The sequence below is a fragment of the Cyanistes caeruleus genome, chromosome Z, assembly GCF_971803275.1.
Source record: "Cyanistes caeruleus chromosome Z, bCyaCae1.hap1.1, whole genome shotgun sequence".
In the NCBI taxonomy this organism is placed as follows: Eukaryota; Metazoa; Chordata; class Aves; order Passeriformes; family Paridae; genus Cyanistes; species Cyanistes caeruleus.
This window is the reverse complement of record NC_141732.1, coordinates 53323876-53349358: the sequence shown is the minus strand read 5'-3', so window position 1 is coordinate 53349358 and position 25483 is coordinate 53323876. Positions and strand designations below refer to the sequence as shown.

The 25483-nt window shown below is 37.6% G+C and overlaps 2 protein-coding genes across 14 annotated transcripts in view; one reads left to right on the top strand and one right to left on the bottom strand.

Moving 5' to 3' along the window:
* RIC1 (RIC1 partner of RAB6A GEF complex) overlaps window positions 1-7139 on the top strand; it is a 48093-nt gene extending 40954 nt beyond the window's left edge. For 7 of the 9 annotated variants that reach the window (XM_086867873.1, XM_023943576.2, XM_086867872.1 and 4 more), the window contains 6 exons: window positions 53-186; window positions 1167-1453; window positions 2255-2449; window positions 4141-4318; window positions 4445-4633; window positions 4938-7139. In XM_086867873.1, coding sequence (XP_086723999.1) covers window positions 53-186; window positions 1167-1453; window positions 2255-2449; window positions 4141-4318; window positions 4445-4633; window positions 4938-5223 — 1269 coding nt within the window. In that variant the 3' untranslated portion in view covers window positions 5224-7139. Of the gene's footprint in view, window positions 1-52; window positions 187-1166; window positions 1454-2254; window positions 2450-4102; window positions 4319-4444; window positions 4634-4937 lie in introns of all 9 variants that reach the window. The other 2 variants (XR_015280369.1, XR_015280370.1) reach the window with 1 other exon arrangement.
* Window positions 7140-12724: 5585 nt separating this feature from the next.
* Window positions 12725-25483, bottom strand: part of ERMP1 (endoplasmic reticulum metallopeptidase 1) — a 19675-nt gene continuing 6916 nt past the window's right edge. For 3 of the 5 annotated variants that reach the window (XM_023943502.2, XM_086867892.1, XM_086867891.1), the window contains 10 exons: window positions 23873-23965; window positions 22295-22507; window positions 21024-21244; window positions 18088-18262; window positions 17345-17535; window positions 16533-16685; window positions 15848-16050; window positions 15014-15129; window positions 14330-14493; window positions 12725-13190 (listed from right to left, as the gene is read on the bottom strand). In XM_023943502.2, the coding sequence (XP_023799270.2) occupies window positions 13026-13190; window positions 14330-14493; window positions 15014-15129; window positions 15848-16050; window positions 16533-16685; window positions 17345-17535; window positions 18088-18262; window positions 21024-21244; window positions 22295-22507; window positions 23873-23965 (1694 nt within the window). In that variant the 3' untranslated portion in view covers window positions 12725-13025. Of the gene's footprint in view, window positions 13191-14329; window positions 14494-15013; window positions 15130-15402; window positions 15513-15614; window positions 15716-15847; window positions 16051-16532; window positions 16686-17344; window positions 17536-18087; window positions 18263-21023; window positions 21245-22294; window positions 22508-23872; window positions 23966-25483 lie in introns of all 5 variants that reach the window. The other 2 variants (XR_015280380.1, XR_015280381.1) reach the window with 2 other exon arrangements.

The following is a 25483-nucleotide window of genomic DNA, read 5'->3' as shown; positions in this document are numbered from 1 at the left end:
TTTATATATCATGTTTGGTTCTTTGAATATATGTTTTGTTTTTTTGTTTTAGGAACCTAGTTCAAGTGGTGGCTTTGAATTCTTCAGGCATCGCAGCATTAGTTTGTCCCAATCAGCAGAGAATCTCCATAGCAAATTTAATTTGACAAAAACACTGAGTATGCCCTCTGGCCCATCTGGAAAAAGGTAATGTCTTCTCCTTCCCCACTTTATTAGGTACAGGACTAACTTTCTTACCAATTTAAGTTATAGGAATAAATTAGGTATTTGTTATAATCTCCTTCTATATCTTTTACATTTATAGTTTCGCAACTTTTGTATTGTTTGTGTCTCATAACATTCTTGGGATAATATATTCTCACAGATGTAAATATATGTATATGTGTTTGTATACACAGGCATGCTCATACAGCTATTGCTGACCAAAAGACTGAAACCACTGGATGTGGTACACATTACATGTGTAGTAATTTAAGTAGCTAGTGAGATCACATGTCTCATATTTAAAGGATCAGTTTTGCTGAAAAATAAATTTTGAACAGCTTATAGTTCACAGCATCACAGTGTACCACTCTGCTACTATGCACCTCTTGATCCAGCAGTGTGTTCACAAGCTACACATAGAAACTTTTATGCCTTAGGGTGAACCCCTCTAAAGCTGCTTTATACGGACTTGATATTGATAGTTATTACAGTTCAGAAGTAGTATTGAACTGAAATTCATTATTATCTTTGCTTTGGTGTTTTTCCCCATCCTAATTTTTAAAACAATCCTAGAATAAATTCTGAATTAGTAATTTTTACTAGAGAGTTCTACCTTAAAGGTTTTGATGAGGAAGGGTTCTAGGCCAATACTTGACTATTTGTCTAAACTTCGCAGCGTCATCTGCCTTTTATGTCTCTTTACTTTTTTCTGTATTGCTAATAGTTTTATGCTCTATAAATACTGCTGCTGTTGTAACTTAAATCCTTTATTACATCTACCTGTTGAGGCATTGGGATCTTTTAGAGAATACAAACAGCAAGGAATGATGGAAACTGCTTCTGCTGTTAGATAGAAAGCTCCCCTTCTACTGCTTCTTCTGCTGGTCATTCAGTGTTCTGCAGTTGTGGCCAACAGCCTTTGTGACTCAGCTTTATCAGTGTTGACTTGGCTGTTTGTGTAGGTGGAGTAAAGACAGTGACTGTGCTGAGAACATGTACATTGACATGATGCTCTGGCGGCATGCTCGGCGTCTGCTGGAGGAAATCAAGCTGAAAGACCTTGGCTGCTTTGCTGCACAGCTGGGCTTTGAGCTGATCGGCTGGTTGTGCAAGGAGCGAGCCAGAGCTGCCCGTGTGGAGGATTTTGTGTGTGCTTTGAAAAAGCTACACAAGGATTTCCTCTGGCCATTTCCAGTTATACCAGCTTCATCTATTAATTCACCTTTCAAGAATGGAAAGTACAAGACAGGTACAGTAACATCTGAGTTTGATATGAACTAGATTTCTCTCCTGCAGTGCTACATCTGTGAATCTCATTCTGTTCTACTTCTGTTCAGCCAAGATAAGAGCAGGCTGAGGCTTGCCACCTGCATGGCTTTCTCACAGAGAGTGTATTTTTTGAAGAGATTCTGTTTAGCATAGACATTATCTCTTGTGTGATTACCATTTCTGTTGAGATCTCCTGCTTTCTCAGGTGCACTGAAATTGACATGAGTGCAGATGTTGAACTGAATATGGATATTACTCCAGTGTCATTTCTGCTGCCAAAAATTACTAAAATCAATATTTTTTTGTAGTCTCTAGATGAGCTTTTGATTAACTTTTTAAAAATTAAATAGTAACATTCTTAAAGTTTGAAATTTACTTTGTTACCTGGTAAGAACTTTGAAGACTGCTGTAAACCTCCTTTATGTTACTGAGCTCTGAGTTCAGTAAATTATCTCCTTTTTGCAAAGTTGACACTTGCTACCTTATCTCCATATGGCAAGGCTGACATTGGCTGCCAAATCCTCTTTTTAGTAGCAGCATCATTATTTGCTTCTGTTGATGCTAACCTTATTACATCATACTTCTTTTATGCCAGTGATCATGTAAAAAGCTGATCAGAAATTCCTGAAATGCCTAAACTTGCATTCCCTTGTATTTCATTGCTCCCTTGAATATTGACTTAGATGCAAGTTTTAGCTTCATGAAATGCCTGGAGAGAACACTCTAAATTTCCTTTTGGATACTTATATGATTTTTCCTTGGTATGTTTTGATTTCTTTAGCTGTGGGGGAACAACTACTAAAATCTCAGTCTGCAGACACCTTTGTAAACATGGAAATGGACACAGGGGTTTCAAACACACCTCGCAGTCGCAGCTGGCTCGGTACTATCAGCTCTTCTCAGAGAGAGATTGACACTGTTTCATCCCATGGGCCACACATGCAAGATGCATTCCTTTCTCCTTTGCTAAGTAAAGGTTAGTCACTCTTCCTTTTGTCTGCTCATTGGAAAAATGTCAAGTGTTTGCTTATATTTTGATATTTGCTTGTCCCTGCTGTATTGTTGCTTCTCAACTGCTAGTAAGAAAAACTCAGGAAAAACAAAAGAAAGGGCTTACTGAAAAGTGAACTGAATTTTTTACAACAGAAGGTTAATGCCCATGTTGTACATCTCTAAGTATATGAAGCAGAATATGAAATAGGTATTTGCTGAAGTTTCTGTCTGTGGTGATAACTTGACGTTCAGTATTTTTTCAGTCTGGCTAGGAAGACTGTCCTATGTTGTGGGTTTTTATTTCTTTGTCTCTTGCATGGATCAGCCTCTTGCAGGGGTTGGGACAGCTCTAATTGCATGAACTTTGTGCTTTTGGATTTCTTAAGAAATATATTAGATATTACTTAATGAGGAAGCTGAGGAAATATAGTTGTATTTTTTTCCTATGGCTTTATTTAAATAGCTTTCTAAAAGCTGCAATGTATGATCAGCTTACTAAAATAGGAAGAGAAATTGTACTTTGTATGTATTTTTTCTGAACACAAAAAGAGATAGGGAAAGTTTGTCAGACCATTCTAGTCTTTTTTAAAATTTATTTTTAAATTTTTTTGTACATCCTCTTGTCCTTGAGCATAGAGCAACATTTTCAACAGTATCTAAATCATGATTTCCATTCTGTTAGGGCAAAGATCTAAGTAGATCTCTTAATTTAAGACCATAGAGCCTCCTCTGAGATTCAGAGCATTTGGAGAGCCTCTCTGTCTGTTTGGGTATGGTCTCCTTTTATTTTCACTTCTGTTTCTTGTGTTTTTTAAAAATCTGGATACTACATCAAAATGAGTCTCTTTTCATTGCACTGATTTTACTGCTGTCTGCCACTACTGTTCTTTCTATAAACAAGTATATTGGGGATTTTTTCTGAGCTGGATGAAGACCTTTGTGTTCAATGGACTTTGCTACACATTTTGAAGTAACTTATTTATAAAGAAACTAAATTAATAGCCTTTAAAGCACTGCAAGCTGAATTCAAATAATTATTTCACAAATTACTAATCCAGCACTGGTATTCATGGGCAAGAAGATAATCAAGTAACTTTTTGACTTTGTGACTCACCACTGTAATGGTTTTAGCTTGGATGTTACTGTTCCTTTTAAAATACTGTTAGTGCATGTGCTCTTTGTGTTTTTACTTATTTTTTTAATTTGTGTGGGTAAATAGTTACATTACAAAGCATTCAAAATCTGCATGGTTTTGTGTGAAGAAAATAATTTAATATTGAAACTTCATTTTAACAAAATTAGAAGTTTAGTAAGCAGAAGTTTAGACAAACTGTAATCCTTTCTAGACTTCATTCTAGGACTATAGTATGCAAGATGCTGTACTGGTGGTTTTATGATGATTGCCAACACATACCGAGGATTCCTTACTGATAATAATTCTCTTGAATTATTTTTACTGGATAGAACAACTATTGCATTCCTGCAACAGTAGTTCTACCATCCAGTGTGACAAGAAGAATGCTGAAGCGGGACGGACAGTATGACTGAAGTAACTGTGATACACCATAAAGCATTACTGTTGGTCAGTTTTTATAGGAAGTAGTTAAGAAATTCTGAGTCTTACTAAAGTGAGTAGTTTCTTTTTTCCCTTATGTTTCTGAGTGTTTTTGATAGGTGATGAATGCAGCATTGGTTCAGCAACGGACCTGACTGAAACAAGTTCTATGGTGGATGGAGACTGGACAATGGTGGATGAAAACTTCTCCAGTCTAAGTTTAACTCAGTCAGAGCTTGAGCAGCTCTCTCTAGAGCTGGCCAGTAAAGGGCCACACAAGTCACAGGTGCAGCTGCGGTAAGTCATGACGTGTGCCTCTGAGACTGAGAATTGCTGGCATGCAGCATTTGGAGAAAGAATACACAATCACACTGCAATTTTTATCTCGGGAGTTGAAAAATAAACAGCCTTTTTTCCATATAGGTACTTGCTACATATCTTCATGGAAGCAGGATGTCTGGATTGGTGTGTTGTCATAGGCCTTATTCTCAGAGAATCTTCAGTTATCAACCAGGTTTTCAGTATCATGCAGTCCTCTGATATTGATGGAGAAGTCTATCAGAATATCAAGACTGGCCTGGATGCTGTTGACAAGTGGGCTTCTACAGATTGGTAAGCCTTGCTTTCCAGCTGCACATTCATTTAAGCTGTAGGTAGTTTGTTACCTAAAAAGTAACTTTGAGTTATTACCGTCACTTTAGCTGAAACCTCACTTCAGAGACTTGTAATCAAACTGGGAAAAAAACCAAAACACAAACCAAAATAAAACAAACCCAAGGCAACAACCTTTCCAACTTTTATTGTTTCATTAAGGTTGCCTTTTTCTCTTTATTTAAAAACATTTCTGCTTTTCAGCCACCTGACAGAAGTACTAATTTTAATCCACTCGTGGTGTTCTGTCCCATTCTTTTCCTAGCCCTGGGTACAAGCCATTTCTAAGTATCATCAAACCACAGATCCAGAAACTAAATGAAATAGTAGAAGAGCAAGTACAACCTGAAGCGTTTCAGCCAGTGAATCCTTCTAAGGTTCCCGAACAAGTGAACCCAAGAGCTGAGGAAAGCAGGAATTCATCTAGCCATGGCACTAATCCTCAGAGCGATGCTGGCAGCAGCAGTGCAAGCAGACATGAAGAGGACAAGGCTAAGACAGAGGATGAAGATTCATTCCAAGAAAGCAGTTATGACTGTGTTGTGTCTTAAATGGAAGGTGAACAACTTCCCAAGCATCAGGTGTGAAAGGAAGCAAACCAGCTCTTAGATCTGCTTCTGTGTCTTGGATTTGAACTCTTTTTTTTTAATTTTGTTTTTTTTGTTTTTTTAATATTTCAATCTTTGAAATTCTTAGTGGGGATAACTAAACACCAGTTTCATCTAATAATTTCAAAAGGAGACATGACTCTTTTTTGATGCAATCACCAGACTGCAGCTTTACATTTTGATAATTTGTGTTGGACAGACAGTGAACAAATGGAGACAGATTCAGCCAATGTTCATCAGTACCTTTACACCACCAACAAGTTCTGAAGAAACTACTTATAACTTGCTTGAGTTTAAAAGGCGAAGAGGGGATTAAATATAAAAACTTTTCTTTGCAGCTTGCCTGCCTAGTAAATGTCTGATCAATGCAGTTCGGATTGGTTTGATACTGGTATTTTGTATTAAAGGACTGTAAAATATATTGTATGTTTTTGTGAATAATCTTGTACAAATACTCAAGACTGTACCATATTTGGAGGTACCTATATGTATTTGCATGTTTCTAGATGACTAGTAAAGTTAAAGCAGAGTTGCACTTCTTTCTGGATGAGGCATACTTTACTGACCTAACACTGACACAAGGTGGCTTACCTGTTTTTTACTGCCACTTAACAGATCTTATAGTTGGGTTAAGGGACTGCTGAAGGTTATTTATTTCATTGTAAATTCTTTTCTGATAAATGGATTTTTAAAATGTAAATAATCATCATATACTCTTGCAATGGAAAACTAGTTTAACAGCTCATACTTAAACATTTTTCAAACATTTTATAATATGCATACTTCTAACTAAGACATATTTAACTTTCATACAATGTTATGAAAACCTGGCTGCAGAAGTCTGTTGCTTTGAGGTACTTATTTTTTTCTAGCTGCTGTCCCTATGTAATAACTACCTGTAACAGTATTAATTTAGATATTAGCTTGTTTGTACTGTGCAATCTGAACAAAAATGCAACATTACTCATTTTATACATGATAAACTAGTTTATTTTTTATAACATCACTTGATTACTGACATGGACCAAACTAGTTATCGTAGGGTAGTTACAGCATCTGTTGCTTTTCCAGTGTAGTTACTAAATCCACATCCATTTAAACTCTGAAAATTAAGACTATTCACAATTAAGTTTTAAATGAATTGTGGTTTTATCATCTTTATTTCCTTTGTAGATAAGATCAAGTGCTTTAAAATGTACAGATATTAAACTGTTGCTTTAGAATGGCTTTACTAAGCCAGTACAACCAGTACAAGTGCAATAATTGCGAGTATTACGTGGAAAGCTGGAGCTATTAATGTATGCAACTTGAACTTCATTTTAAGAGTTGAAACTGAGACTGAAGTTAGAGGAAAGGAACTCAGTCTGAGTCCCAGCATTAAGCTTATTCTGCATTGTAGCTACTGGTTACAGATAATGTCTATCATACCTACAAAGCCTGTTGTGACCTGACGTCAAAATTCATTATTGTTTTAAGGGGATAATACTTAAAGCTTTTTTTATGATAAAGAAACCTGCTTAATCTATGTTAAAAGAAATAAAAACTGTGCTTCAAGTTACTATTTTTCTGTGGTTCTGTGGTAATGATGTAAGCCAAGCCCATCCTGGTCAGCGTTCTGCTGTTCAGTTTTGGATCTGTGCAAGTAAAAGATACATTAACTGATATATTAACATTCTTAATATTCATATCTTACTACTGTGCTACTGTTGTTTAGCAGGTAAATCTTTTTAGTTGTGAAATTTTAGAAGTTTGTACTTCTTTAGTAGTAATTATCTCTATGCAAATCTTATGTGCTAATTTTGTATTTTGATTTCACCGCTGTTATACTTGTAATTAAAAGAAAAATGTATTCAACTTTACTTGAAGTTACTCCTGTGAAAAATAACAATTTCTGACTTCAAGCCATTCAGGTAGGCCATCTTAGAGAGACAAAGCTCTCAAACCACCTGATGAAAGATTGTGTTTTATACTCCTGCAGCTTCTTTTTTACAGGATGAAGGAATCAAACCTTTACCTTACTTTAGTGCATCTTTGGAGTTACATCCCTCTGCTGCTGTGAAAAGAGATGTAGTGGGTTTGGGTGGCAAGGGGAGCTGTGTCAGACAGAGCCACTTCCAACAGACACAGGGAAGCCTGTCAGCCAAGCTGCTGCCTCCTCTCTGTAACGTATTTAACAAGGGTTAAAAAATGCTGTGGGAGATGAGTGAAGGAGAGTCCTGCAGGCAGCCAGGCCTATAAAGGAAGAGCAGGAGGAGGTATACCACGAACTGCAACAGAGATTGCCTGCAGCCTGTGGCTCTGTGCAAGTAAACTCGTAAATGACACAACACCCTTGCCTCTTACTGCTGCGGTACTGCTCAGCAGCTCAATTCTTTTAGACAATGGGGAAGCAGGCTCTCCACCTGCAACCCACTGTGGAGCAGATACCCAGAGAGGCAGCCTTGGAGCACCCGCACTAGGCAGCCCTGAAGGAAGCTGCAGCCCAAAAGAGCCCACGCGAGAGCAAGTTTCTGGCAAGAACTGTCGCCCCCAGGGGATCCACGCTGGAACAGTCTCTTCCTGAAAGACCACCCCAGCAAGAGGAGGATCAACTTTGAAGCTGTTTATGAGAGACTATCCCATGGAGTGGACCCCATGTGGGAGTGCTGGAGCAGGGCAATAGTGAGGAGTGGAAAGAAGCAGAAAGGAAATGTTACAGACTGACCCTGACCTGACCCTCAACAGACCATCCCCCGTTCTTCCACACCACTGGAAGTCCAGGAAGGAAGGGAAGGTTGGGAAAGTGTTCAATTACCAACTTTTAATTTTAATTGGTAATAAATTAACTTTCCCACAGCCAGTTTGTTTCATTTGCTGTGGGTACATGTAAGTAATGTCCCTGTCTCAACCCATGAATTTTCTCATTCTGTTTTCTCTTCTTAGTCTGCTGGGAGGAGGGTCAATAGGTCCACCAACTGGTCTGGGTTAACCCACCACAAAAGGTTTATTCATCTATAAATCTGCACCATTTAAATAAAGATAGGAAAAATGGGTCACTTAACCAGTTGAGGATCAGTATCTTTTTATGGAATTCCAACATGTTGACACTTTTTTCACTTTGTGTATCCAGCTCACATAAAACTTGGCTGTCAGATTTCCTCCTTCACAACAATCTGCCTATCAAGTTTTCTTGATCTGTTTTTTATCCTGTGCAAAGCTAACTGCCTCAGAAAAGTGGCAACAGGACTCTGTATTCCTTGCTACCAATTTAACAAGTCCTTTCACATTTGCAAATACATACTTTGTATACTTGCAAAACATACACTTGCTATACTTGCTATACTTGCAAAACTTCTTGAATCAAGTTGCATTTCTGAAGGTAATTTTTCGCAATCACTTTCCTCAACCCAAGCAAGCCGATTTTTCCTCAGCATGTTTTAGGTCAAAGAAACCAGTTCAAATAGTTTTAGAGCCAAAGTGTCTTTAAGCTACAAGTTTGAGACACACTGTTAAGTAAGCAGAAGTACTTGAATTCATAATCTAGCCAGAACCTGTACAAAGGAGGTCCTTTTTATAATAAACTGAGGGGAGAAGTTGTCTATGGCTATAATATTATAAAGGATGATGGGTAATTTGCTTAGGGTGGTAAGCTGGCTTCAACTGAAGGATGGACTTCCCACAAGTAAGAGAGAACATAAAGGCTACAGACACAATTTACTGTCTCAGTTTCCTGTCCTAGAGCTGAACACTTGAAGTACTCTAGTACGCAGTGACAGGAATGGCAGCGTATGGTGAGTGGTGTAAGATATCCCAGTGTTTAAGCAAAGAAAAGAGCAATACCAATGTCTTGAATGTTCTATTTATCATGTGCCCACTGAAATAGGAAACTCCACTGGGCTTACTTACTCAGGAAGCACTGAGTCAGAGAAGACACACAGAAGTCCACAGCTGGAGCCTGAAGCCTCTTACACAGCAGACACAAGGCACCTAGCTACTCTTTCCTTACTTTTTTTCAAGTTACTGTTTCCTATCCAAAAAAACTCCAAACCCCCTCAAAAACCCCAACAAAAGCAAAAGAATAAAACAAAGACCCTGAACAATACAAAATAAAAACCTTGAAACAAAACAAACCAAAACCACCCAAACAGAACAAACCAAAACCCTCTCCCCTGAAAAAAGCATCTCCAAATAAACTGCATGGGCAGCTCTCTAAGATGGTTACTTCAACTCATCTGTACACTTACTGGCTTTGAAGCTTCTATTTGTTCCATTCTCAGAACAGACTGAAAGAGCTGCTCCTTTTTAGATTAATTACTCCTAGTTTTTAAGACTGGTTCTTTCAGTTTTGTGAAACTGAATTTTTTAAAAACATGTTTGCTACTGATGCTTGACATCCTGTTTGAAATATAGCAGCTAATTTCTAGGATCAATTTATTCCCCAAGACTGAAAGGGATTTTCATGAAGGCTGAGAATACATGTTCTGTCTTCAAAATGGAAGCCACAGTTACAGAAATTGACACCACGGAATGTAGGTTTACTGATCTTGCATGTCTTCCTACCATTCTCTACCAAGACCACTTACCAAATTCTAAAATGAGTCATCCTGCAGGCCTCTTCTAGATAACCATCAAAAGTCAGACTACATTTAGCACTCAAGGGAGAAAAGTATGGAACAGCTCTGCCATGCAGACAAACTGTTCTTCAGCTATGTCCCACCTGCTACCACTAGCTCTGGTACAGACTTGTTAGATCTTGTCTATTTGATTAGTGTTTTTCCAGGACTGCAATCCAACCCAGACTGACAGACATTAAAGACAGGTCTTACTGGCACAGAACAGCCCCACTCATCTCAACAGTCTGTCAGTTTGTGTATGATAGCTGAAATTTTCCTATTCATTGCACTTCTCCCAATGCTTTCTTTCTTCATAAAAGAATACTCTACTTGACAGACAATCCTAAGGTATGGTAACACACTACAAGGATGCACTAGATTCAGAATCACAACATGTAGAGGCCTCCTTTGCTTTAATTGATAAAGTACTTAGTACTCAGCTTCAGAAATATGTATTTTAATAGGGAACATAGTAGATTCTCAAAGCCATCATAATGAGTGAAAAACACAAGAAAGCAATTTAGAAAATGCTGTGGATGTAAATTTTTTCAGATGGGCATAGCGAATTCTAATCAACTGTTTCCTGCCTCCACTAAGAATGACTAATGTTTCTGCTTTATGCCCTTGTATCCTAAAAGTTACCAGCTGCTTGCTTTTCATATACTTCAAATAGTAAGTCACACAATGCTTTTTTATGAGAAATAGTAACCTATAGTAGCAGAAGATTCATCTGCTTGTACTTCGATAGGGAAGCAGATGGACACAAACAGCAAATTTTTCCATCCTGTTTTTTTGTCTTAGATCAACAATAAATCTGGTGTCAACCATCAACTTTGCAGAGAATACTTAGCCTGGCTACCAGTGACTTCTCTGTATCACATCTGATTTCAAAAACCACCTTCCTCTCTAGGAAATCAGCCAGAACTCCCATTTTAACTTTTTTCAACTCGGACGATTTTTGCATTCTTTGGCCAAGCTTATCTTCCACACAGCTCTAACACCAGCTGTCTAGTAACACCCAGCACCTCTTAGCAGTATTCCTACCCCAAGCTAGGGTAAAACATTACTGCAATGAATGAAAACAACTAATACAGCCTTTAATCATGCTAAAAATCAAGTGTCACCAATCAAGTTTTGCTTTTATTCACAAAGACAGAAATTTGCAACAAACCAGACATACCTCATAATTAAAATATTTAACAAGGATTAAATCCTGAGACAGCAGAAGTTATTGCTTCACTTAAAGTTTCAGAAATTGCCAACAGGCATCTTTGTATTTTTGGCTCCCAGTATGAATTCTTCACACAGTATTTTCAAAGCTTTAAATCAGAGGCAAAACACACGAAACTGAGGAAGGTGGTAAATATCAGTGCAGCTTTAGTTAACTAGCTGTGCATCAGCTAGAGTACAGTACAACATATTTGTTGAGATTCAAGACACAGGAGTTTCAGTTCGTAACTCTGATTTTCAAATCACTAATAGCACTTTCAAATTATATAGGGATTGTACTTTCAAATCAAATACAATCAAGTGAGTGATGATTAATGCACATTAATGTATAAACCCACAGGTTTAAAAATACTGATGGCCAGTTCATTATGACTGCAGTAATTAAACCTCTTACCCTAGTCCATGAGTAAGTGACAATCTTTGTTAATGTCCTTGCAACCAATGACACTGGTTCCTTCCACTATTACACAGAACTACAGAACAACCCAGAGGAAAAATACCTAACTGGAGAGTTGTTATGCATCACAGCTCACACAAATTAACTGTCACACAATTTTCTTTCATGTGCTCTGCAAACTTACCAGTACTAGCATGTTTCTACTCGAGATGATGATGCCTGCACAAAATCTGCTCTGCGTGACATTAGGCAATACTCATGAGATTAAAAAAAACACTTAAATTTGTAGTGTGGTAATGATATAGTCAAATGTTTTATATATAATTTGTCAAAAAACATGGAAGTTCCTTCAAATACACTAGGTTCTTTGAATTTCAGAAATTACCCTTAACTGTAAACCACTGTACTAAAAAAACCCCAAAACCTGGTAAGTATAAAAAAAGAGGTCAGTAGCTCCTGATTCCAAAGCTTGTCAATTAAAATTGGAAGATACTCTAAAACACAGCCATTTCTAAAACCCATCCTATGAAAATAAAATAAGAGCAATCCAGAATATTAGACAGCTTTTCAAGATTACTCTTTTAGGTACTTTTCCTTATGGAAAGGAAACCTTATTTTAAGAAATAGTAAAATGTATTAGCAAGTGCAATACTGACACACTACCAAGAGTTTCTCCAGAGGAGATACCAAAATTAGCCAATTCTAATAAATTGGAAGGTAACCTAAAATTTAGAGTAGATTAATTATAAGACATCCACTTAAAGGAGTGTGGACTTAGCACTCTTACATATGAGAGAGCAAGTCACACGCTCATGGTGCTGATAGTGAAAGATCCCAATAGGAACAAAACCACAAGATGGTAGTTAGGCTGAATTCAGCCACTCATGCTGTAACACCAAAGAGACAGGAAAAGGGGTAGAACTAAGTTTTTTTTAACAGAAACATACAATTTGGATAAACAATTACCACATTCCATCATAATATTGATTTCTCTGCATTGTGCATTTGCCAAGGACTCAATGCAATCTCCAGGAGTACCACAGCTTTGAGTGACTTCTTCCAGTGACAAAAGTAATGCTCAGGACTTTGCCACCTCTGCCCTGCTCCCACAGGAACAGGTGGAGATCAGGCTTGAACAGGACGGATAGGACTGGTAGGTGGTACTCCATGTATCAGTGAAGTACAATTTTACATAGCATCAAAATAATTCCATAAAGCCCTTCCATTACAATTGCCAGCATTTATTATGCTAATATTACCTCATCAAGTGCAGTTTTCATTTTAAGAATCCCACTAGCCGAACTGCCACTTCAGTGGAAGAGCCAAGGTGAACTGCATTCAGAAAAGTATCATTATATCCCCAAGACAGCAGTAGTCTTTAAATAGTCAAACTGCCAAAGAAACACCATTTGCTGAAGTATTTTAAATTCTTGCTGAAGTCTCTGGCATCTTGTTAGAAAGTGCTTGCCACAAGGGCATTCTGCAACAGAAATAAGCCTATTAGCCCTGCAGCATTGCTGTCAAAATTAAAAGACAAAAAGGTCATAAGTACAGGACCAGCCAGAAGAAAACGTCCAGTTTGGAAACCTCTCCAATAAGGCATAGAGTTGAGGTGACTTTTGATCTTCCCCAAAAAAGTAATGTGCTGCTATGGCAAGGGAAACTATTCCATCAGAATGCTTTTCTGGGACCTGAAAGTGAGAAAAGGAAAACACAGTCTTTATGGTTGTTCATGACTTTTCAGCATGAGATCAATTCAGATGCACTTTCCTGCCGACAGTTTCTACGCAACAAAATCCATCCTGCGGTTCTGTGTCCTATGTTAAAACATTTCCTATCTTCAGCATATCAGTCTGATTACATGAGGAGTTCAATTTGAAATGAACTGACAACCAGATGTTTATATCACAGTGCCTCTGATGTGTTATTACACACTTCCATGTGCTCCAACTTAAATGTTTGTATCTGTCTGTTTTGCTGACAAATCAAGATATGGGCTCCAACACACTGTTTATGCTGATCCTTCTATGGCAAATCCCGAAGATACACAACCCCCTTCTGCCTAGCTTTGCCACTATCAGTCTTGCAAGGCTTGTCACACCTGAGACTCCAGTCTGCTTTATCAAGTACCCTATGAGGATTATATGTGTTTAGACTGCCTGGTGCAAGAAGGAAAAAGGAACTTTCTGAATTTTCAAGGATAATTGTATTATTTATCAAAGGATAAGACACTGTTAAACCTGTAGTAAAAACATAAAGGTCTGCAAAAACTTATTCCCTTTGCAAGTTAAAAGGGTGGGGAGGCAGATCATAAATCCCACTGAAGCAACAAGGCTGGGAGCCTTGCTTCCAGCTGAAAATAATGTAAAAGAAACTTTAGAAAAAAAAGCTTTTACAACTCTGTTCAGCTTCAAGACAGGTAAATTTTCCACCAAGGACTCTGTAATTTCCCAAAACCAATCAAACAAGACAAGAGAAAAGGAAAGGGAACTACTCATAATAATAAACATAAACTCTGAAGTAACAGAAGATAAAACTTCACATACTTTGAGGTAAAGATTGGAGAAATCAAAACTTATGATCAAAGACCATGCAGACAATAAAAATATTTTTCCCTTGGCTGTTTGTCAAGTTGGCAGACTACTCATGGAAAATACATGGGAACTGATCTAGAGAGCTGACATATGAAAAGAGGGATACTAGAATTAAGATCTGCCACTTAAAACAAAGCTTTAGGAAGTTGCTGTGACATTTTTCACACAAGAATGCGGGCATGGTGGGAAGAGGGTGGACCAAGGCATCACCAGGTTTCCAGCAGTGCCGCACTCACCGTCAGTTCCACCCAGAAGTGCCAGGGAGCCGCATGCAGCCCGTGGGAGTAGAATACAAAGTAGTCTCCCCCAACACTGGGGACTGGCATTCCATCTCCGAGGGACCAGCGGGACAGCGCCGACCCCGCGCGTGGCCGCACGTATAGGGACATGTGGCTCGGGCCTGCGGGGACAGAGATGTGTGTCCACATGGATCCACAGGCAGAGACAGAATAACCACCTGCTTTCCCACAGAACAGCACATCATCCTTGAGCTACTACTCATGTCTTCTAAAGCATGACAGAAATGTCTTCTCTACAGAAGATGCTTCGATATTTTCTAAGCATTGGGATAAGTGAAATGATGTAACAGAGGAATACAGGACATTTTATAATAATAAATACAATACAGTCACACACATACTAACATACAAAATGCTACAAGATCAAGTTTAGAAAGGACCTGTGTAAAACAATCAAGACTAATTCATGACAGATGAGGTTATCAGTCCTAGAAATAAGAACAGCAAGACACCACTCAAAGCTTCTACTGTGCTGTGAAACTGATTCACATTTAATTCATGCTAATCTCAGAAAGTTCACCTTATCTTGGGAATGGCACTAGAACCGAGAGTACTGGAGTCAAAGCCTGATTTATTAAGGGCATAAACACAAATCATAAAACAAAAGCTTCAGTCACTCACCAGATACTTCAAAGCTTAACCTCACAGAATTCCAGGGCATCGGCTTCTTGGACAGAAGTTTAAACTGAATGGGACTTCTTGGCAAAATTTCTGGAGCAGGAAGATACCAGTTTTTCCTATGGAGAAAAAATAGTTTCAAATTACTCTCAATGCAACACCCTGATGTACTAAACATCAGAAGACAAGAAGTTTCTCTATAGTACAGACGACTGTGCTGCTATTACATGAAATATTCAAAAAGTGTTGATGCTAGCAGAAGGCAGGTAAAATCAGCAAGTGGCCAGACAAATATTTAAAGGGCATGTTAACAGAAAGATAGTCAGAACTGTATCAATTCATTACCTTCATCTGCCTTAAATTACAAAACAAATGAGTGAGAGTATTTTCACCTTCAAATGGCTGAACTTTTGTTCTCAAGATTCCTGAGGTGTGAGAAATAGCCACAGCAGCTGGTTTCCTTCTGTGGAGAGCTGCTACTCTAGACATCCTCTGCTGTCAGCTGCGGTGAAGGAAGAAGGGAAGAAGGGAGGAGACATACATCCTCCTACTCTGATCTGCCCTTTAGGGGCCCCCCTTCACCTTTTTCTCCACTGGTGCTTACATCTGTTTTCCACACATAATTTCTGCAGCTCCTGCAGCAGACCCATAAATCTCTTGCAGAACTGTGTCAGAAGACAAAGCATCTAGACAGAAGTTTGTCCTCTGAAGAGGAAGGATTATTTACTTTTAGACCAAGATTATCCTTTGTTTTTCTTCCCTTACATAAGCAAAATTGCATAAATGACCCCTGTACTTTGCAGTAAAGTGCCCAAATGAAGCAGAGTTCACACGAACCGGAACATGAAATGCACTGGCAGAATCCAAGGAAGGCCACAGAAGGGAGCTTGCTCCTCACATGGAGTTCTGATGGTGTCATTGATTTCAGGTACATGGGGAGTTATGTGAGATATTCCATTATAATCAAAACCATTAATCCATATACCAGAGTCACTTTTAATCACATTTCCATCTAGATCATGAAATCTTCTGCTTGTGTGCTAGAAAAAAAGAAACAAATACAGAAAGATAATGGAGCCTCTGGAGTTTCCAAGAGTCAGAGGTGATTCTGAAATAACCTCCCTGTGAATCCTTAAGGTCTACTGCGTTTTCAGTAGACCTTTCAGCACTGAACATGTATCTGAGTATTTCTGAATAAAAATGCAAGAATTATTCAGATAAGAAACATACCACAAAAACACAATCAGAAGATGACCATTTTAGTTCACCTCAAACCACATCCACTTTTTAAATTACCATTGCTTACACAATTCACCCATTTAAAACCCCCTAAAACCCCCTGCTCTTCTGACACAGATGAGCTGAACAGAGAGTGGACAAGGGAAACAAGAGCAATTGCTTCAAACTGAGGAATAATCATTAGAGCTTTTAAACCAAAAAAGAAAGGGAATATTAAGCATTGAAAAAAACCAAACACTCCTGCAACCAAAAGGAGCAATACAACATGCAAAGCTTTTCTTACCTGGAGAAAGACTCGCTTAGGCTTTGGGTTAGCAGCATCAGAACTGTAAGGAAAGAAGATTCCACTACAAACGAGAATCAGAGTGACTACAAACACAGTAGTTAAAGTTACTAGTGTCGTTTTGGTACTTTTGACAAGGTAAATGAAGTTAATCTAGAGAATAAAAGAACAGTCCAGTTACAAAACTGCAACACTTATATCTAAGACACTATTTGTATAATTCTAAAATTCAATTATGAAACTGAAGGTACATTAAGAAAACATAATTGCAAGTACTGCCTCATACAAGACACTTCTTTTTAATCTCAGTATTTAAAACTAGGGTTTTTAAGATGATTTCTATTTTACGGAAAAGGAACAAAGTAAGTACTTCCTGGAGCTTTTCCTGTTTTTAAAACAACTGCCGACAAAAAAAAGCCCAACAGAACCTTTCCAGGTTCTATGGCAGCAGAAAAAGCCTACAAACTTGAGTATTCTTTCTGAGGTTTGTACATGTATTGTTCAGCCATACATTACATCTAAAATGAACCTCTGCTCAAAATTCAGCATTACATTTTGTATTTTATGTCATGTTATGCATTTTACTACATCATCATAGAGAAATATAAGCTCTGCTTCAATGACCTTTCTTCCACTAACAAAAAACATGAAATCTTTGACAGATCTTCTAGAACTTTCCTTTTAAGAAACTGACATTTAAGATTCTGTCAAATTATCACTAGTTTCTAGTATTAATTAAAAAACTCATCTTATGCTAAACTATAGAGAAAGTAGTTTAAGGGTTTTAAACAACATTTACAAAATCTACTTACAAAATAGGAAGACAGGATCATAGTGAAGATCACAATAAATCCTGCCAACACCATATCTGGTGGAATTTCTGAACCACTTCGTCCCATGACAGGTGTAAACATTTCAAACACAGTCCAACTAAGATACAGCATATATAGATAGGGAACAAACATCCCCAGCATGTACATCACAATAAACTTTATTGTGGCACCTATACAGAACAGGAAAAAAACAACAGACAAAAAAGTAAAAGCTTAAAAGGACATAAACACACATCTTTACTGATATATCCACAAGGATATATTGCTGCCAAGACCCAAGACACGGTCCTCATCCCTGACATTGGATATGGAAAGGAGATCTCATTTTGCACAGCCAACACCATTGGAATTATAATGTATAATTTTCAAATCCACCACAAAATTAATTCTGCTTTACAAGAAAAATGCAAACAATTTCCTGTCCCAAGTATTCTTTAAATATTACAATATTTTTATGAATCTTTACTGTTCAACAATATCCTGATCACTTATTAATATACTCACATACAGTTATTTTAGCCTGAGACAGAGGATTTTTTCAGTGTATTTTTTTAAAGCTTCTCACACTTTCAAACTGCCTCTAGTTCAAGAACACTTCTTTCATTACAAAAATGTGACTTAGTTAATTTGACTACTCAAAGCCAATGTTTGCAATCTTTCTGTTTAAATAAGAGTAGGAGTACAAGTTTTGAAACACAATTTCTGCCCCTCAAAACCCATACCTTTTTGGCTGAATTCCTTGTGGATCATCAGCTTAGTGAGTAAAGGAAATGCTACCCATAACGTACAAATGAATGCTGAACAAAGGCCCATCTGAGTCATCACAGCCAATGCTATTGACCAAATCATCAATGAGGCATCAAAAAAAACATCTCCCAGGTACTGCTCATTCACATTCTGTAGCAAAAAGTAAGTACATTTCATTACTGTGCACATTCCATAGATCCCATTTCATGAGAACACACAGAAAAATCCATATTCCTTGTATATAAGTGTTTTCCTTGGGCAAAACAATTTTAACAAGCATCATCTCACCATTCTCTTACCATACAGAATTATTGATGACAGTATATCTTTTTATTAGTTTTCTAAATCTGCTGACATAACTTGAAAAAGAGATTACAAAGGCTGGGAAAGAAGGAGGAAGGGAATGTACAGATGACCACACAAAAGAATAACACAAAGCTAGTGTTTTAGGAAAAGAGGATCTTTTTTAAAAAAATGTAACACAGCACATTAAAAAACTACATAATACTTACGAGTGAAAAAAATTATCTGGACATCCTGAGAATGTAAATTTGTTTTTGAACAGCTGTTAACAGACTTCTTACACAAGCACTGTTATTAGTGCACAAATATTATACCACTTTAGGTGACTCTTTTAGGTCATGCCCAAGCTGTCACTTCAGAAATCTGATTATTAAAATATGTTACTTGTTTTGAATAAAAGATATCATAGGTGAGACAATACCAGATGTGTTTCAGGGGAAATAAAAAAAAGAAGAAATTTAACCATCAAAAACATGATTTGCTTTGGTTTTGGGGTTTTTTTTTTAAGTTACATGGGCAATATAAGTGTTTGCAGTGCATGACTCCTAACTGCAAATTCTGCTAGTAGCAAGAGGGACTGTTTGCATGATCAATGGTTATAAGAAAGCACCTACTTCAGTTTCGGGGTGAGAAGAAAAAAACGGAGGAGAGTGAAGAAACATACAAGTTGCCAAACCTATTTCAAAACATAAAGCTTATCAACTCATAAGCTGTTGAGCCATGAACAGGCACTGCCTCTGACAGCCAAGGAAGAGACTGGCTTCCAAAATTTTTACACAACTTTTAAGTCAAATTCAAGTTACAGAAGCAACATTAACTGTACAGTGTGGTGCAAGCTACAGCATGCAATGCTTCTGATTTTCAGATGGTTGATCTGATGATTAGGCAATGAAGCAGATACAGAGCCTGCAATGTCTTAACAGCTAACGAAAGTATAAGCCAGCTCATCCAGAAGATTGGAAAATGGTAACATTGCATCTATTTTATAAATGGCTCTTCTTTTCCACAAAGGGAAAACACCAAATACATGTATTTGGTAACATACATGTACCAGTTAACACTCCCCTTCCCCAAAAATTTTCTAAAAACCCCACTTCCACAGAGAAAGACATGATGGATCCACTCTGAACTTTTTGTACAATCAAATGGCATGAAGTTCTTAAAACTTTTTCAAACATTTGTATTTGGCTGACAACTAAGGCTCCTTAATTTGCTTATCCAAAACCCACCCAAATGGCTGAGATGGTAAGTAACTGCAAGCTGAATGACTAAATATTACTGTACCTAAAACCTCAACCTAGCAGGCCTCAGTCGTCAACTTCTGGCCTGGAAGAGTTTAATCTATCAGATACCCCAAAACTATTTGTATTTAACACAAAACCATGTGGTACTGTTATTATCTATAATTATGAAATCATTACACAAGTTAAATTGCATTGATTAGTCCATAAAAAAGAACACTAAGCAAAACAGGTAGACAGACAGTAATCATGACAAATGACAGCAATCCTCACTGAGCCTTTCGGGGCCTAAGTAAATTTTATCGCAGAGAAGAACAGAGACAACAAAGAGCTCTGTTCCATCTCCAGCTGTGGTCAAAACAACTATAGATCAGAAAAATCACAGAATTGTTTAGGTTGAAAAATACCTTTGAGATCATTTGATCTAATCTTTACACTGCCAAGGCTACTGGTAAATCATGTCCCTAAATGACACATCTAGACATCTTTTAAATATGTCTGGTGACCCAATCCTTTCCTTGGACAGTCTGTTTTGGAGCTCGATAATCCTTTCCATAAAGAAATGTCTCTTAATATCTTACCTGAACCTTCCCTGGCATAACTTGCCATTTTCTCTTACTCTGCTGCTTGTTGCCTGGGAGAAGAAACCAAACCCCACCTGGCTACACCCTCTTTTCAGGCAACTGTAGAGAGTGGTAAGGTTCCCCCGCGTTTCCTTTTCTCCACCCTAAACAGCCCCAGCTCCCTCAATTGTTCCTTACAGGACTTGTGCTCCAGACCCTTCTCCAGCCTCACTGCCCTTCTCTGGACATGGTCCAGCACCCCTGTGTCTTTCCTGTACTGAGGGGCCCAGAATTGAACACAGGATTTGAAGTGTGGTCTCACCCGTGCCAAGTACAATCCCTGTACTTTGTCATTTGTACAAGGTGACAACTCCTGCCCTGCTCCTGCTGGCCACACTATTGCTGGCACAGGCCAGGATGCCATTGGCCTCCTTGGCCACCTGGGCACTGCTGGCTCCTGTTCAGCTGCTGTCACCAGCACCCCCAGGGCCTTTTCCTCTGGGCAGCTTTCCAGCCACTCTGCCCCAGCCTGTGGCACTGCCTGGGGCTGTTGTGACCCAAGACACAAAGGCTCCTGCCTTTTTTCTGAAGCATCTCCTAAAGGTCAAAGCTTCCTTAAATCATATAGCTCTTGCCACTCTGAGTTAGCAGAACAATCCCTATGTTTAGATGAAGCAATTTTTTACAGTGACATTTTAAATAATGGAAACTTTTTGCCATTTTTTTTAACCAGCTCAAAAGGTAGGTCCTCCACAGATTAAACACCTCATTGCCCTTCAACAATAACAACAAAGTCTTGCCTACCTTGTAGAAGAATTTCTTGGCTAGCATGTGCACAAGAATGAGTTTAGCTGCAGCTGCAGTGCCATAAAGAGACACAGAAACATAGAAATGGGTGTACCAAGAAAGAGCCCTCCCAATGATGGAGACAAACATTGCCACCAAGAGGACTGCCACCAGTGTGCACACCCAGCTCGTCAAGGTTAAGCTGAATGCAGTCAGTAACTTCTTCAGGTTATGAACAGCTAAGAAGAAAAAAAGTTTCATTCAACACTTGTGTATTCTACTGCAGACTATCATCAAAATTTTAATTACCACATAGTGTAACTAATCACCAAAATATCTGTGAAGATATTTTAACAGCATAGTTTGCATCACTTAGCCTATTTCTTTGCATGTGTATTTGCACACATTCCTGCTGCAAGGTTTGCTCCCAGAATACTGGTGTACTTTGCAGATTACAGCATTCTTGATACAAGAAATTTTTACTAGGGGACTGGTGGAGTTGTGGTTCCTCTTATACAAAAGAATGCAACAAGAAACCCAACAAAAAACGACAACAAAAACTCCAAACCAAATGAAACTCCCCCTCCCAAAAATACAAAATCAAGCCAAACAAACCACCAAAAAAACCCGCCCAAGTCCCCCTCTTCGTTCCCAAAAAAAACCCCAACAACTAAAAAATTGAATTGTTTTTCCTGTAATATTTTCTTACCCCAAAAAGGTTTTCTTGATTTTGAGGAGATGGGTGTCTTTTCTTAACCCTTTTTTCTTTTAAACAGACATGTTCATGCACATACTAAGAAGGTCTAACTAGATTTAAGTTGGTTTATACTCTCTATTAAGCTTTTCTGTCATTTTCCCCATTTCTTTTTTCTTAGTTGGTCCTGTCTATAGACAGGTGTTGAAGAAACACAGTTATGACACCATATCTGAATTAACAAAATTAAAAAATTATATGGATACTAGGCAATTTTTTTTCAATTTCCAGATCTTTGAAAGATTTCATTTTGATCTTCATTAAATGGTAAGAGACAAAATCATGATTCATAAATGCTAGACATCTAGGCCTATCATATTCATTCATTATCATAAACATTCAGATGCAAGATTTAAACATAAAGTAATTCCTATGGCATGCTGCACACCTAAAATTTATTTCTGAAGTTCAGCTAACCAGATGCTGTGATTGCCTGAACACTTTATGACCTACACTTCTGCATCTAGTAATTGCTATTTCTTAAACAGTAATGCAAATAAAAAAGAAAAAAAGAACAAAAATCACTTAGACTTACCTCTGGGTTTTGGCTGTAATACTTTTTTGCTTAAATAAAAAAAAGCAACAGTTGCTGTAATATAGTTCATAATTGTGCCAACACGAGCAGGATAAGCCAGGACAAATAAACCAAGTATATCAAAGAACACAACATTTCCATGCCGATACTCAAACGATTTAGCCAACTTTTCTGATGTAGCTAGGTATTTTAGGACAGCTAAAATATTGTCACCTATTAAAAGAACATATACAAAATATAATTTTATCAACACTGATAAATTACCACACAGCATTTTTTATATAACCATTCTGAAAAGCTGTACAGAAATATCCTTAATGAAGACATGAATACACAAATAATTATTCTCAAACTGGTGTTTGACAGTACACACAGAATAGTATTTTCATGAGTTATTCTATCCAGCTGTCAAAATAAGTGTACTTGGGAAGTCTCATGAACTTAGACACCACCACAGTGAAGGCAACAGTCAGGCTTTCAGCCCATAAACTCTTCTTCACTTCTGGTATTTAGCACTGGACTTGAAGGCTAACCCATAGAAGAGTTCAGAATTTCCTAATCTTCCTCCTCTTCTCCTCACCACTAAGTGACCCCTCCAGGTTTCCATGACTATGAATTACCTGCCTTTCTTTCCCTACAGGACTGTAAAGACAAGGCCACTATTTTCCTTTGTAGCCTCCAGGCACCAATCACCTTTTCCTCTCACACAGTACAACCAAAACACAGGTAAACAAATGAGAACAATCATTCTCAACTTTCATTTTGCTTTTACTACACCATTTGAAGTGCTTACTGGTTGTAAAGTCTGTCTTCTTTTTCTTTTTTTTCCTAAATCTGTGATATATTTAGTGGGACAAGTTCTACATAAAACCATCCTGCCTACTAAAATCCTATTTCCAATAAGAATTTAGAAGTGTTACTTTCTGTCCTGTAGCTAAATTGATGCAAGGAAGTATTTAAAACCCTTATTCATGCTGGTCATCTATATAAACTTGAAGAGTGAATTGTCAAAACCATGGAGGCATTTGGATTATTCTAGCTTCTCCTGGGAAACTAAGGCTCCTAGTAATTTTCAGCCTGCTATGAGCACAACCTGTTGTAGATTGTAGAAAATAAATCCTGTTTACCCAGTCAGTCTGCTGCCACATAAGTCTGACCAAGGTCTGTCCTAAAACAAAAATCTGTGTTGGCAGATCAGTCTCCGTGCCACCAACCTACCCAAAAGCTTCTGATGAGAAACATTAACCAATAATGAGACTTAGTGAGATAAATGGAACACAGAATGCTGAAGAGTCAGGTATCAGTGGATAGACAGTAACTTTGATTTGAAAGCGATTGTGAAATCAAATTAATGTCACTGGATGCTGATAAAGTTTATCCTCCCAGTTGACCAAATACATTTCCTTTTTATTTAAAAGATATGTATTCAGTTAATTCTTTCTTCTTGAGAACACAACCAACATGTACCTAATGTGTAATTAAAATTATTAATTTATCACTAAAGCAGTCTCATAGCAAAATGTAAAAGCAACTACAACACAACTCTTTGATAAAGTATTGAATTTTTGAAATACCAACCTGCTCTCTGAATGGAATCTGTCAAAATTCTGTCTGATGTGTCATATTCTGTATGGTAAATGTAGCCATTTTCAATAAAAGCCAAATCTATTCCTACAGAAAGAGAAGCAGCATTTTTAAAATCTATGAAATCCTAAAACCCCAAAATAACTATGTGAAAGCCTCCCACATACTTCACAGAAAATGTTGCTCTACTTTGTAACCCTGTCATTATCCTTAGAGAGGAACAGAATAGTCTTCTCTGTAGAAAGAAAGCTAACTGGACTTCCAGTACCTTTAAAAGAGAACAGCTTTAACACATTTTAAAGCATCTGTCTTTTTGCATGCACCGATTCCCATGACATCTGTATGCCACTGGAGGAACACATGAAAACTCTACATCATCTCGGCTTCAGAAAATATGTACAGGGTGCTTGCCAAGTGCTTACTTGCACTTCACTAAATGTTCATGCTGAAAAGTAATAAAAAGCAGCACTGTGAAACTACAAAGCACCTTCTCAAAACACCAGGTGTGCTCTTTGTACTTCTAATGTGCAAGCAATTTTTCAGAGAGCCGGTCTGAAAATGCTTCATCTCAAAGTCCAAATAAGTTGTTCAAACAAAGGTATTGACCAAAACCCAAAGGTTATTCTGCTTCATTAGTTATACATTCAGTGTACACCATTCACCTGTTCAGCTGCATATGCAAAAAGCTGCCACTTGCAATCTGAATTCTCACAATTTTTGGCTAATTAGGTCTCAATTCTGAGAAATAAACCAGGTTTTTTACTTAGGTTTTTTTTATTGGTTTATAAAAAAGCACCCAGAGGTCAATGAGAAATCACTTGACATCCAGGTACGATTCTGAACAAAGAAGACATTGTACAAAATCAGCTACTCTATTTTCAGACTAGAAGTGTACTTTAGAACAGTACAGAACATGCCAGAACATCTGCTTTGTACTAAACAATCAATTAAAAAATATCACTTTTCTTGAAAGTAACCCCAAAGACAACCTGTCCTGGACAACAAGGACTTTACAGAAGTTTACAGTCTTTTGAAATGTGTCCACATTGAGTGAACATTTCACATTTCTTTCCCACTTTCTTTCTCCACAAAAAGATGGCAACCTGTAAACAGATCAGCAAAACTAAAAAGCTTCTGTCCTGTCCTTGATTATGGAAAAAACAAACAAAACCTGCCAAAACTCCCCTAAAACCAAATCCCTCAAACAAAACAACACCACCAGTAGGAAAAAAACCCAACCCACAACAACCAACCAAAACAAAAAAAACCGACCAACAACAAAAAAATCCCAATCAAACAAAAACCAAGGGTAGTGAAAATGCATTAATGACTATGTCACTATCTCTAAAGAAGATGATTTTGGTTTTTCCATCAGATACAGACATTTAATTCCTGCAAGCAGTTTATTAACATCATGTACCAAAATGTTTCAAAATAGAATATTTGAGTACTGTTAATTCCTGGAGTATTTTCCTGATTTACAGGAAGCTTTTCTACCATGTAGTTCCTTTCTGGAAAACACCAGTCATCTAAAAACATCCCTAACAAATGATACTATGTTTATTTGTTTATTTATAAACAAACTCAATTTAAAAACTCTTTTCC